The 15421-nt window shown below is 38.1% G+C and overlaps 1 protein-coding gene across 2 annotated transcripts; it reads left to right on the top strand.

Moving 5' to 3' along the window:
* Nucleotides 1-756: 756 nt before the first annotated feature.
* LOC106174534 (gamma-aminobutyric acid receptor subunit alpha-2) lies at nt 757-13337 on the top strand. 2 transcript variants are annotated; one of them, XM_087009984.1, is made up of 11 exons: nt 757-896; nt 1994-2043; nt 2848-2982; nt 4870-4997; nt 6899-6966; nt 7286-7506; nt 7982-8064; nt 8696-8836; nt 11237-11389; nt 11692-11936; nt 12533-13337. In XM_087009984.1, the coding sequence occupies exons 2-11, from the start codon at nt 2036-2038 to the stop codon at nt 12827-12829; spliced, it is 1479 nt and encodes a 492-aa protein (XP_086866110.1). In that variant the 5' UTR covers nt 757-896; nt 1994-2035; the 3' UTR covers nt 12830-13337. The 2 variants fall into 2 exon arrangements, with proteins under 2 accessions (XP_086866110.1, XP_086866108.1); XM_087009982.1 differs by lacking the exon at nt 757-896 and having other exon boundaries at nt 1644-2043.
* The last annotated feature ends 2084 nt before the right edge of the window (nt 13338-15421 follow it).

The raw sequence follows: 15421 nt of genomic DNA on the forward strand, positions 1-15421 counted from the left end.
GCAATCAGGTTAATATATGAACACGCCTCCTCCTATTTCCAACGGGCTCGTCACCAGCTTTTCTGTATTCTATTCAACGCCAGGAGGAGGCGTGTTAGGCTGTTAACCTGATTCGTTCAGCGAGATTCCCCTTGGAGGTAGTGCGCCCTATAGCTGGCACGATACACTCATTGTGAAAACTACCATATGTCTTTACATCTATATCTATGTGCGCCAGTCGGGTGAACGCACCACAGTCTTGAATACCCAGGGGCAACGTGTCTTTTTTGTTGAGAGAGGGGGCGTGTGTGCACATGTGGGGGGAAGAGGCTGGGACGTGCACACTCTTAGTGCGCGTGCTTTGTGTGCATGCATCAGGGTTGTGCCTGGATGCTTTGTGTGCACGTTAATACAATATGATGCCCGTGCATACACTTTTGTACTGTGCTGTCACTATTTGTTTATTCTAGGTTTCTTATTAAAACATGAGACGCCGAAATCAATTGTTGATTTCGAAAATGACCTTGAGCTAATATCTTTCCTCGTAACCTTTGCGATCGATTAAAAAATCAAACTGTTTCAAACTTGAGTCGTCAGTTTTTCAGAAGGACATTTTCTATTTGTTGTTAGTGTTTGCCTATTAAATAATGCACCGATGCCTTTCAAATGAAAAAAAAGGTTCGAAATCGATTTATCTAATTTACAATATTTGTTGAAGCATGCGTAAGGTTTGCATAGGTCAGAATCTTTGGAACGCCTTGCAGCCACTTAACGGCGTGAAGAGTAAGTGTAATATGTATAGTTGGCAATGTGTTATCACCAGAATGCCAATCACGTGTTTTGTAGAGCATCGGTTGTATCAAACACAGATATGGTACTTTTCGAGGTGTGAGTGACGATGAGAATATCAGGAACATGTAAGTAAAACATATGCACTGGTTTTACTTTATCTGTTTTTGCTAGTAGGAGTACTTGAATTATAAAAATACTCATTACATATTTGTTTTTTTATATATAAAATTAGCAAAAGTTGTTCCATGTCAGCGACATATCTGCAAATCGAATTAAACGGTGCAAAGGAAAGAAAAAGGATAAAAAAACAATATCAATTCAGTTATTAAAATCAATTAAGAAGATTACTTTTGTCGTAAAATTTTCCATCCATAGCTGAAATCTTCTATAAGATTTGAATGAGCTGCTTATAAATCCGAGAAAGATTAGCAAGGGCTCAAATAAAGCCAGATCAAATTAAAACTGGAGTCCAGTTAATTTTGGTTCCGCTTTCTCTATTGTTCTCGACTTATTAGATTGTCTAAATCAGTTGCTTTGCTGAGATTAATACACTTTCGCATTAAATATTTATTCCCGTCACACGCAGTGACCATGAAATACACGCAAAGGGCGATAAACAAGTTTCCAAATTTATACTTTCCTCTATCAAGGTTTGGAATAATTGGTTACGCAATCATTTCATTGGTTTGTTTTGGCAATTAACGCAGCCACTCAGTTTATTTTCTTTCAGTGATAGACCCTCTTTTCTTTATGTCATTCTAACAAATCGTATTTGCCCGAGACTGCTACTCACGGCTGTAGCTAACGAGACAATTGAAAGGGTTTGTATTCGCTCCTTTGTTGAACATTGATGGTTTGTGCCATTTGGAAAGTCATGTCTGTGTATAAAGACGGTGCGGCTATTTAATTCAATTGAAAACTCAGAATATCTGCTGTTCTGTCGATTAAAGATTTTCAATAGCATATTTAGATTTTTCTAAGAGACGTCTAATTTCTTAATAGATGTGTATTTACACATTTAATACGTGACCATAGAGGAATGACTTGGGGGTATGCCGTATGTTATTTTGTGTATGTCGCCTTCGCGGAAGAGTGAGAACTTTGTAACTTCGTCACTCTAGTCATTTCGGCCGACAACAACTCGGTGACAGATTGGAATCAGCGAAGAACAGATTATTATAATTTTTCAAAGCATTAAAGATCAATTAACTTGAAATTGCAGCCAGTCTCCAAGTGCCATAACAAGTGAAGAAGACAAGTTGAAATGTCCAGGTAAGACAGAGAGCTGATTCCAAATAAAATTAATGTCATAGTCTGGGTGAAATGAGTTTGTGAAAATGTATATTCATATTCTGGGCAGCATTTCAAAGCAACCCCCATCCATTGATGGACATATATTAAGGTTAATCATATTTCAATGCACGTGTGGCATGATGAATTTTTAGATTTGGTTTACATAAGGCACGAGTGTGTGGAGTCTCTATTTCCAAGTATTTTATAAACGGCGATATTTTGATCGAAAACAGTATAGATTAATCCCAGTGCAACTTATGTAATCTTTTCGATTTTCTCTCAGTCCTGGTCATTTTGCGCCGTGTTGTGGCTAATATTCCTGCTAATAGTACGTATATCACGGCATGATAGAAATAACATTGATATTTTAACTGCACCGTGAAAAAATCCCCCACTTGAAACCTACTTAAAAGGTTCCGAATCAGTGCATTACTTAACCACCGTGGTTTGAACAAAATGGGTGGTTGAACGCAATCTTATAATTCGTGTTTTCTATTCACTGCCGGATTAATTATCGAGTTTTATGTAGACGTTATAATGGAGGGGCAGCAATCAATAGGCAAAGCTCCGGTTTTGTTTGACCACAATAATCTGACCGCTCTCCCTCTCCACTGGCACACGAGTATATCTGTGTAAACATTATGATCACCAGGGCGGGGTAAAAAGAGAGAGGGAGAGAGAGGATAGTACAGTTACAGTACTTTGAATATATACTAGTACCATGCTGGTCGATAGACAGATATTACAAGTTACATCAGACTGAAGATTTTGTTTGATTCTTAGGTTTCTGAACGCCCGTTCTGCGCCTGTGTGGAAACGCCGCCGTCATCCAGGGTACCCAAAGGGACAAGACATGGGTCCGGGGCTGCAATACGACTGTCGCAAGTTGTTCCTCGCCATTTTTGTCATATTCATGAGGTAAAGCTTAATTTCCTCTCCACATTAATACTAGATCGTATATTTGTAGGGGATGTTTTCTATATTTCGTAATGTCATAACCTAGTTCATCGCTGCTGGTAGACTAACTTCATCAGCCATTGTATGGTTGTTATTGGACGCTAACTCGTCATATAATAAGTGTATTGTTTTACTCTTTGAGAGCAGAATCTCCTCAAGGCGTATCCCGGATCACTAGAAAGGTACACAAACTCTCTTTGGACCACGCCATATTGAGGGAAACTGCTTTTTGTATCGATAATCGTGTTACTAAAAGGTGCAATACTGCCTTTCAGCAACTACAATATACCGAACTTATTTAGCCTCGGGGGGAGTCAGTAGTAGAGCAAGGATTTTAACGCCATCATCGAAAAATTCTTTGATTTCGAAAAACAGCCACTGATTTTTTCACGAGGTTTGGAGTACCATAAAAAGTACCAGACTCTCTGAGGGACCTATGCGACCTTTCCCAGCTGGCTGTAATTATAACAAAGTTGTGTATTCTTAATTCAGGGCCACGCCATTGTGATGGATATTGTGTCTTTAAACAATAATATATCGTGCGTTTTCGAACTAACGGTGGTGTAGGCAAAGCCCGTGACCACGGCGCACGGACAAATAATTACCACACTCGGTGGTCATATTATTTACATTGTATTAGCTGAGTGCCATTTTAATAGCCAAAATTGCACTTCTTCGCAATTACTCATCAGGTATATGGGTGATAGTACGTTGTGTGAAGACGGCCGTTTTAATTGATCACACGAACACCATATCATCCTGGCCTTTATAAGTATAGAGATGTAGGTTGAATACGCCAATAATAACAGCTGTCCTATGTATCCTGGTACATTGCTGGCCCCAGGCTACACACGCTGCTGACGGGTCAGCTTAGATATAGCTTGGGGACTTAGTGTCGTTCTGGACAAATGAAAAGAATACCAATTAACGTCAGAACTTTTTAAAGAGCAGGCAAAAAAATCTATGAAAGGAACAAGGTCAATAAGATAAGAATACCCATCGATGCTGAGTGAAACAAATACATTAGTGAATACTTTGCTTTTATTCAAGGTAAAGTAAAACTGTAAATGACGAAGAGAAACAATGAAATTCCATGGACCTTTGAAAAGTTAACAAACACAAAGGCTGTATGAAACGTACTCTCTTTACTAAATCGATGGATTGTTTTAGTTTTGGTTTGCTTGCTCTGTCTTTTTTCCATTTTTACCTCGTGGTAGGTGGATTTTTTCACTTTGACAAGTCACAAACCATCCAAATTACATTGTTACAGTCATGAACATTTCCTAACGTTAATGGCAGTCCTATTATCTGCAAGTGGAGCAAAATTAAGGATTTATGACATATAAAGGATTTATGAATAATGTTATTTTTTATCATTATGTGGCCTGGGCAATCTCTACATGTTCAACCAAGTGACGCTCCCCCTCCCCCCCCCCCTCATTGAGTTTGACTGTTGAACCACGCTTTACGAAAATACATTACTGCTGCAGAGAACAGCTTTGAATTGATTTACAAAATGAAAAAGATATGTTTTATTTGATGCTCCTAACCGATTGGACTTCTTCTCACCACGACGGGGACTATGTTAGGATCGAATATTTAGTCATAAAATTACACATTTAGACACTTCCCTAAACACGTGTACTACCTAAGAATACGTAACTTTCAATAATGTACGAGTTCCATTGTCTTTCTACAGCTGTACCTGCAGTATAGAAAAATACTTTACTCAGTTAGTTTACAGTCTACATAATTCATGTGATGAAAATATTCTATCTGGCACCATTATTTGCTTTAATCATTATTCCTGTAACTATCATATCCCATTCTGTTTCCATACTATTTCAGCATCGAAGCATTTAGATGTGAGAGTTCCAGTATCCAGTCCCTGAACACAACTCGTAACATCACCACCCTGCTGGACTATTTATTACATGAGGACAGATATGACCGTCAACTCAGACCGGGATTTGGGGGTACGTGACCACATAATAAACACGCCGAGTGCCAGAAGTCTTTCCTTTACTATCTATATAATGTATATTTATCACTGTAATTATTTGCGTTTTGGTTATTATAACTATTTGTTTGTTCCACTTCCATTCTTTGTTTTAGTAACAATCCATAGGCACCGCGGCGTGCTGCTGCCAAGGAATAAACTGAAAATATATCATTGAACCAAGAAAAACGTTAAGCTTTTCAGCTTCTTGTCTACCAAAATTCCTCCCATTGTTCGAATGAGATTAATGCCCTTATTGATTATACTCATTTGATTAGGACTTGACGAGCGGTGACCATAATCAGTTTTGTTCAATGGGTCGAGTCGATAAATACACACAGAATAAGTTTTTTAATTTTTTAACAAGAACCTCGACTCATGGTTGAGACTTTTCTGTCTTTTACGCTATCCAAACATCTTTCAATCATCTAGATGATGAGAAAATGTCTTTAATTTTTTAAAGACATCATACTTTTTTAGATATCCAGAAACTTGCAAATGCAATCTTTCCAAATCACATAATTAACTTTACACTGTTCAGGCACATGGACGGCAATCTACTTTTTTCTCTGGATCGAAAGTAATGTAATTTTGTTTAAATAATTCAGAATGTCACATCAGTCAGTGGATGTATTGAAAACGCCTAATGCCTTTCAAATTCAGTCGTTTCTTTGTTTATAAACGTGATTTGAATAGAAGAAATGTATTCTTCGAATTTTTCATCAATTAATGGTCAGTCTCTTGGTGATTCGTATTCAAATCAAAAGTACAACTGGTCAACCGGACTTCTTATTGCCATTTAATACGAATTCTCCAGAGTCGTGCTTAACAGGGCACGTTTATAATTCCTTTGGCTTATTACTAAGATCTACATGGACATTCATGTTTGACTCGACAAAGGTTATTAATCACGGATTCAATTAATTTTAATTGACTTAATTGCGTCTGTAATGCATAGAGAACTGCAACATTTGAATTATATAAGAGTTGCTCTTCCACAAGTGGTATTTGTAGGTCATGATCAGCCGAGACAAAGCGTATTCAAGGCAATGATAGCTTGAATTATACATTTAAGCCCTATACACAAGCCCTACTGGCATTTAGAACTAAATGAAAAATATACTGCAAATCAGAAAAGGGCAATAAAGCCACTTATACAGTGAACCAACCAATTCTATAACACCGAAGGTTATCGCTGTCTGTTTGTGTTAGCCAAATACAGTGTAGAAAATAGTAATTTCTAATAATTGACTAGAGATTCCCTATCAAACCCTTCCATATTACGTAATTGTTTGATGCCAGTCAGACCCTCTGTTTGCTTTTCCTTGTGTGGTTTGGAATGCGCTTGCATAGGTCTACGACTGAAAGGCTTTCGGTTTCCTATATATACAGTTTATCATTAAGCAAGTCACGGATTTACTTAAGAAGGAAATATTGTTCATAAATATCCTAGTTTGAAGAGACTGCCTTTTCTATTTGTTTACGTTCAGGTAATAGCAGAACACAGAGTAAGGGTATAGAACTGTTCACGTGCGCGACAACTGTAGTAACATGTGAAGATTAAATATATCTGTATTGCACGGACCCGTGTGTATTATAAGAGATTTTATATTCTATAGGCAAATTGTTGTGCCTACTTAACAATGCTTCATTATGCAGATTATAGTTTATAAATAAAATTGAAAAAATACTCTGCAAGCTCTCATCACTATCAGTTGAGCTATCAACAGATTTTAAACACAAATATAAGTTATGTTAATAATATCAAATTCTATCATATTATACAATATTGGAAACCATCAACTAAAGGAATGAAGATTAACGAATAATCTAAAACTGTGAACAATACGTATGACCATTGAGTGATTTATTCATAAGGTCCCCCTTCAATTGTCCAGACGGATATCCACGTGAGGAGTTTTGGACCGGTGTCCGAGCTAGAGGGGGTACGTATTGCTAGACCGCAGTAGGTACATTTTAAATTCTGGTGTCCATGCTGGTGCAGTTCTGGAAAATTAATTATTTATACCTATTTTTAGAGTGTAATCGTCATATACTTTTTTTACACAGTTTTAATTTCCATTTGCAACTATTTGTGAGATCCGTATGTAATTAAAAAAAGTGGTGGTAGTTGTGAAGTGTTGAGTTTGTATATTTTTCATACCCGTTATTGTTTAACCAGAGATACATTCACACACTGAAACAAAATGTTGATAAATAAGGTGTGTGCAAATGATGGCATTGTGTGTTCTTAATCTTTCCTAGGCATACTCTATGGACTGTTACTTTCGCCAGCAATGGTACGACAAAAGGCTCACTTTCGAAGGAGAAATGGAGAAGCTCTCCCTTAGCATACACGTCTTAAAGAAAATATGGAAACCCGACACCTATTTTTATAACGGCAAAAAGTCCTACCTGCACGCAATAACTGTGCCAAATAAACTATTACGGATTCGAAAGGACGGGTTAATTCTCTATTCTATGCGGTGAGTGAGATCCCTGTGCTCATTAAAGAGATTTTATGCCAATTTAAATGTATGTTGCGGGTCGTATTCCGTACACACGAGGGCGGATGCTAGATGATGTACAGGGCGTGACAGGATAACACGCTGAATACTCTGTGTGAACGCATACTGGCAATAAACCCGTGGAGCTAGGCTACTTGTAGAAAGTATATTTTGCATTGAATTAAATCAAATCAATTGTCCATTGAGAAGAATCACTAGAGTTAATACACTAACAGTCTCTCTGCATCTCTCTTCTACTCTGTCTATCTCTTCGATCCGTTCTCTATTCATACCGCAGCTGCAGAGCACTTGAATCCAGTACAAACAAAACAAACAAATGCACCCATCTGCTATACAGTCGTATTGAATTCAAACATTCTGTTTAGTTTTGTGTTAATACCCATTTAGCGCCAGAACTATTAGAAGGCTTATTTTTACCATTGTGCATTTGTAGATTGACAATCAAAGCGAAGTGCCCGATGCTGTTGCGGAAGTACCCCCTAGATACTCAGGAGTGTCCACTGTACGTTGGAAGCTGTAAGTTAATGTTTGCACACCTTCCCTGGCAAAACATTTTAACGGTATAAAAGACAAGGTCAATGAACCGCATCCAATTGAATCTGCAGGGTGTAAGATCTAATGCAGAAATAAGATGATTTTTTTTACCCTCGAGACAGAATATAATATCTAGACCCCCCTCGATTTAAAGCCCCGGACCGAAATATTGTGACATGAAGGTCTACATCCGATTCATTCTTAGCCGCTGTAAATTTAAATGCCTGGTTTGAGTATTGATCTAATGTGTGTTTTGTTATATCAAAAGAAAAAAAATTCTAAAGAATAAAACACGCACAAACAATGTTTTGGGATTATTGCATAATTTATTGTTTTCTTGTGCGGTGTTAATTATACTCTGTTTCGTTTTTTATGTCGTAATCGATCATTTTTCCTTTCCAAAGCACATATTTAATGATGGAAATTATTAAGGACAAGCCTTGGCGACAGGAGCTCGATATTGTGTAATTTTTTATTGATCCGAAATGCAAAATTTGCATAAGCTTTATTTCGATAAATTATTTATTAATCTAGGAAGACTTTAATATATTCATCGTGATAAAAATTAGTATATGCTAGTACTTTAATTTTTTATCTTTTACTTTCACATAAGACGGGCACTCCACTGAAGATCTCATCTACCAGTGGAAATATGGAGAAGGGGATTCTGTGAAAACCGAAGGCGAGCTAAAAATGGCGCAGTTCGAACTGGCCGCTATTCATGAGTCCCACATGATAGAAGATTTACCACAAGGTGATCTCTCTCTCTCTCTCTCTCTGTGTTATTAATGACTCTTCCTGCAGTAGTGTGATCTTGCTAAATAAGGTATCTAACGACTTCTATGTTTAATCGAGAAGACGCAACCTAGGATGCGGTAAGTTTGAAAAGGCGACACCTGGAGGCGAAAAAACATTCCTTTAGAATTCGACTAGGGGCTTGAGTAAACTGCGTGCTCTGTGCAATTACGTCCGTTGACTTGAAAGCCTCAGAGCCGGGGGATCGCGATCCTTAGGAAATCTAAACACAGCATATATCTCGGGGACATTTGCACTCAATATCTAGTTCTTGTGAGGTGTGTCTTACCGCTCTTCGGATTCATAGCGGGGGTCGTGCCATTTGGCAGGCGATTATAATTTACTGGCAAATGACCCAGGTCATTCATGGGTGTTATTTGGAAAATAGACCTCATTTTTCCTTGTTCCTGAATTAAAGATTTTCCTTCTTACTGACTCCAATAGTGACCCATAATCTGGTCATTAACTTATGACGGACATATGAATTTCAACAAATAGAGCTAACTCTCCCGTAAGCATCCTATATTGATTTGGTTAATACGGCATGACGGTCTATACAAATGCACATATCCACCCGTGTTTGTCGAAGGATTTGACACGTTAGATATAATAATGTAACCATAATTTCCAGTCAGCCGAGTTTGGAAGGAACCGTGGTTCAAATGAAACCTTTAAAAATCGCTTGGCTTTGGTCATTAAGCTACTGCATGTAGAGTTTATTTAATATAATTAATGATAAATATTTGTCTTAAAAGTGTCAAAATTGCTACTTGAAAGAACATAATGGTTAAGTAAGCACGTTAAGTAAACGTAACTTACTTGGGAAATCGCAGGCCTACAAGTATTGTTTGGGCACGGCCGACTTGCGACCCGAATCACGAAAAAATGAACGGAATTTTAGGGTAGGTCTTTCACTGAAGCTGTTCAGATAAAAAGGATAAATAGGAAAACAACAGACAAAACTGTATCGTTCCGTGTGACTGTAGAAATATAGGGGATTTAGATCCGTGTGCACACCACCAACTATTTACCATCATAATAAGTGTGGCCAATTCCAAAGAAAAATATAACAAATATCAATTCTCAAATGTATCACGTAGAGAATATATTCTTTTTCAACCTAGGCAGGGAGGTCCACGTGATAGTCATATTAGTATATAACAAATAATAATATCACTACCGTTTAGATGCCGTTGTATAAAAACACTGGCGAATGATGGATTTTAATTTTAAGTGGGAGCATCTCTAAGGATGGGGATATGGGTTCAAGGGAGTTCAAAAACGTTTTCCCATAGTTTAGTACTGTATATCTGCGTACAGCATAAATTTGGGAGCGGCTCCACTCTCCGACCCTACCTCAGCCAGACAAAGTCATCTCCTATGTAATTTCAGTGTATGTGAATGCTCTTGTAAATTTATTAGTGACATTGTGCCCGGTGCAGTCCCATGCAGCTCAGAATATTCTTATGTTATTCCAACGTTGACATTTCACATTGCAGCAGTATTTTAATGGGGAATATCTCGAAGCTGCCCACCCAAGTGAATTAAATGCTTTTACCAAAACCTTCTCGACTTTTCCGTTGTCAAAATAAAAGTTGTTCGACCCCACCCCCGGCCATGCTCCCGACGCCATGAGTTCAGGGACGGGTTACGAAACCTAGAGATTTCCAAACACCACAAAAACACAAACACGATTTAAAGATACAACGAATGTCTTGAATGCAAATACTGATCAAGATGATTAGGTCAAAGACTGTGCTACTGAGATAGCCGCGGGCTAAAACAAATCGTAAAAAAAGTGAAACCTGATACTCATTTAACAGTGATAGGCAAGTATTACACCAGTAGAAGTTAATGTACAGTATAGTAATAACAATATGTAAGTTTGCTATCAGAGATTGAAATATTAATCTTGGGAACATATTGAATGGGCGATTTTGGCGCCGTCATTACAATATTAATACAATAAAACCGAAGCGTGAGGCGGAATGCTTTACAATGATGCCCAATTCTTAAAAAAAATATATAAAATTCTTTTCGCCTTAAGAAAAGCTCCTACGCACAAAAGCCCACTTCAAGCATCTTTTGTATAAATACTTTGGTAGATCTCCAGCCTAAACATTAAAAAAACCTAATTGTACATTTGGGTCGTGTAGCGTATAAAAGACTAATTTTTTTTGTTATCCTCAGACATATGTAAGCTGCGACACCCCTAAAAACAATCATCAATGCAAGTATGGCTTCTTTGCGAGATTTTATTTCATGTTCATTAGATCTGCTTTACTCTTTCTAATTTTTTTACCTTCCTTCCAGAAGGCCAACCCTCCCTCAAATACATGTATTGTGCTTTTCGTTCCAGGAAATACATCGCTTCTGGCTGTCAAATTTCATCTCCAGAGAAACATCGGCTATTTTCTCCTCCAGATCTACCTCCCGTGTTACATGTTAGTGGGGACATCGTGGATAGCGTTTTGGATTAACCGAGAGGGGGTTCCAGCTAGGGTACAGCTGAGTATGTGTTCTTACTGGTTGTTCACTGTGAACTGTTAAAATGGTGTTATACGACAGGTATAGTTGTTTGCAGTTGTGATTCGCCAAAGATAAGACGCCAAAACACATTCTAAAGTACTTTACATAATTTGATTAAGAAAGTGTCTAGCTTTTGGCAACTGTCCTCTGTTCCATCGCCTCCAATTATATCCTCATTATTTCATGATACATGTAGAATAAAAGAAAATATCTAACAATGATGTAGGCAATTCGTAGAGCAAATCATACAGAAATAAGTCTAATGGTCACTTCTGTTCCATCTAGCGGTGACCACCGTCCTGACCACGTGCACAATTGGACTGACCGGCAGGGATAACATGCCCAAAGTGGAGTATCTTACCGCACTGGACACCTTCCTCCTCATATGCTTCATCTACGTGTTTGCCGCCGCTGTGGAGTTTGCCTCAGTGAATTATTTCACCAAAGGAGCCGGAGATGGTCCCAAACCAGTCCTGTCTCCTCAGCCGCCTCTCTCACCAAAAACGCCGAAAAAGGCTGAAGATGAGAAGGTATGGTTGCCCCCCCCCCCCCCCCCCCCCCACACACACACACACACTGAAGGTCCATTTTGAAAGTCATAGGGGAGTGGTCCCTTCATATTTTGGCGATTTCTAGATTTGTTTTGGTCTTGAGACGGTTGTTTGGATCAAGAATTTTCATCAATGTTTGTGATCTTAGAATCATGCCTAATGTTCGGTAAACTACTTAAACCCTGTCTAAATTAGATTTCACATTCTAAAAATTCAAGTTCTTTCTAATATCCAGAGTAACTAATTCAAAACATGAAGTGGAACAAAAATGCTTTAACGCACCAAACATCATGTCCAAAAGGGTATCAGTTCGCGTCTCAGACCTGGTCTAGAGTGGTATTGGCATTTTAATCTACTTCATTGCCCTAGACGGCCCGCAGATGCTGTCTAAAATTAAATTAGATGGTCAACAAGTGCGTCATGTTGAATAGTTAATTATTGTGCCGATTGATTTAAGCTTTAAGTTCACGCTTGCTGGCAAATACAATTAATAGACCCATTGTTACATGTATTTTTGTTAATTTAAAATTTTTTTGCTTCAACTCAATTATAACAGTTACGACTTGGTTTTACAGGAGAAAGACGAAACAAAGCCCCTCCTCAGTAAGACCATGTGGACGCGTCTTATCAATGGGACAACACACGTGGACAACACTGTGAAGGACTTTGATGGAGATTTTAGAGAACCGTGTTGGCAAACTTTTTTCCATTGTCTGTTAGGCAACCCGGTATACAGAAACTACAAACAAAGACTGCGGAATCCTACTGGAGTAAACAGCATCAGCCGAATAGACAGAGCAGCCAGAGTAGTGTTCCCTGGAACTTTCATAATTCTGAATTTCTTCTATTGGCTGATATTTCTGTACTTCTGACGTCATGACACGGGAAACATGACCGGTGCAAATACCACGTGACGGAAAAACGCAAATCACTCATTCAAATGACAGAGTATCTCTTGGTATATTTGTGTATCAATACGGACTTGAAATTGATACGCACAAATTCAGATCAACGTGTCATTTACGCACTCCCTGTACGTTGCATGCCAAAGTTGACCACATTCCAAATAATCACGTTATACACATTATTTTCACACACGAAGCAACCAGTGTGGAGATTGATAACTGGACAGACGTTACATCCGGAATTCAGTCTATTGTACATGTATACATATATCACAACGTCACTTGGTATCCAGACGCACAACTGTCCATTGTGATAGCGGTGACCGACTTAGATCAATGCCGCTGTAATTAAATTTCTGAGGTCTTTCAATGATGGTGATTTTTTTTTCATCCATCATATATTATTCCTTTATTATATATCTCTATGTGTCCAAATGTGATTATCAAATACAATAAATATTTATTTCAAAGAGAAGATCTAAAATGGAAAACTATTGGGTGAGCTAACTGAACATATGAAATCAATTTAAACAATATCGCCTACTTAAACCTCAGCTGTTAAGTCTTCCTGTTCGATTCCTGTCTTAACCTGATCATTAAGTCTTCATGTGAGAGTAAGTCAATTCCAACAAATTCCACCAATACCAAAAGATAATTGATTTTAAAAAAAATCTGCCTTGCTTCGCAGGTTCCTTGCGTTGGCGACAGATAACGTTAATACGATCTAAGTAGCTTTCACCTTAAACTTAAGCATACTCAAAATCGACTAAAGATCTAGTTAGGTTTAACCAACCAGCAGAACCTAAATGCAGTAATGATGGTGTCTTAATCCGTTGCCTCTAATTTAGTAATATTATCCCTTTGTTATTTGGAAAGTAACATTGATCACTGCGCAATGCGAGCGCAAAGCCCACAATACAGTAAAGCAAGATACTGTTAAACAAAATATTGAGAGGAAATAATGAGAAAACATTGAGAGGATTCGGAAGAAAAGATGAGAGGGCAATTTGGAAACAAATGCCATACGCTTGTTAAGGGTATGGAAGAAAGTTCGGAAATTTCTGTTTTGTCATCAATTTGACTACTATTTTACCATATGACGTGACGAGTTTATAAACTTTTCTATGTGATACTTGAAAAAAAAAAACGTTATCCCTGACAGATAGGGCGCACTGATGAAAGACACGTGCACTCTGGGTTCTGCCGTAAGGTGAGCCGATGGCGCTATGAACGTTTAATGCCAGAAGCCGATAATTAGACAGAAAATCCAGGGGTTTTGTGGCAAATCCAGTCCATCTGGTTCAAAGTACCATTTTATAATATGCCTTCTCTCTTGAAAATGTCTCTGTCCATGCAGTGTTCTCAGTTTATTATGCTTTACAAATATACAAATAAAGACCACCGCAATCATTTGGTATTTTACGACCATATTGTCCATGCTGTTTGAATGAAACGTTGTGAGGATACGTCGGTCATATACCCCTTCTAATACTCAGGAGGTGAGTTGATATTCGATATTCTTCTTGTTTTACATTTTAATCGATCGAGAGGATATTGATATAATTCACGTCGTTCTGACCGCTAATGGTATTTTTAGAGAAAGATACAGGACGTATTACACATCCATGTCGCCGTAACTCGCCATACAAAAATATGCCCAGGGAATGTGCTAGGTGTCAAATGCCAGTGCCTTTAAGTCACCTGGCGCCGTTAACTACTATGGTGAATTGTTTTAAGTAGCTCAGTGCCAAACCATTTCTTTACTGAGGATATATTTCAGGCAGGCAAAAGTACTGAAAGAGGAGGAAAGTCATGGGGCACTGTATACTGAAGAGATTTACCTTCATATGGTAAGTACAGATATCACCTGAAATAAACAAGCTGCATCATGCCAGGCGCTAAAAAGTGCGAATGCTTGGAAACTTGCTTGGTCAATTTTCGAGGCCTCATTAGAAATCGTAAAACCTACCTTGCAAGAATAGACACGTGCTATCAATTAAAGCTAAGTCTTTGAACATTTTTGCGTGAATACTTTTTAAAACCTTTCGGTTGTTTCACAGTAATCTACAGACAGCGGTAGGTAGATTAAGTAGAGTTTGTCTTACATTCGTGCGCAGTAAAGAAGAATGAAAGAAAAACATACTATGTACAGTATTGCATAGAGTTGTATCACCTCCGTTCACCGTTTGCGATCGTTGAAAGGTTTTTACAACAAACTATCTTCCACAAACCACCAATGAAAAAACACTAAAACATCAGATGGAAATGTTTTAATCGCGTGTTGCAAATATACCTTAAGGTGAAAAGAATTACACGGTGGCAACAACAACAAGAATTAAACGCTTTAGGTTATCAGTGAACCCGTCAATCTGACAGAAAAACTCTTGGAGTTATCTTCTGTGAGACATTCGCATTAACGCTAAAACTGATATAGAAAGCCTAACGGCGAAAACAAATTTTTGATAAGTTAAAGAGCATAATTGGTTTTATCGATTTAAATTAAACGTCGGACACTGGTAATCTTTCTGGGTCCCACGTGGTTTCCCCTTTAAACCTGTA

This window comes from Lingula anatina, chromosome 3 (genome assembly GCF_051362555.1).
Source record: "Lingula anatina isolate TDL-2025a chromosome 3, LinAna3.0, whole genome shotgun sequence".
Lineage (NCBI taxonomy): Eukaryota > Metazoa > Brachiopoda > Lingulata > Lingulida > Lingulidae > Lingula > Lingula anatina.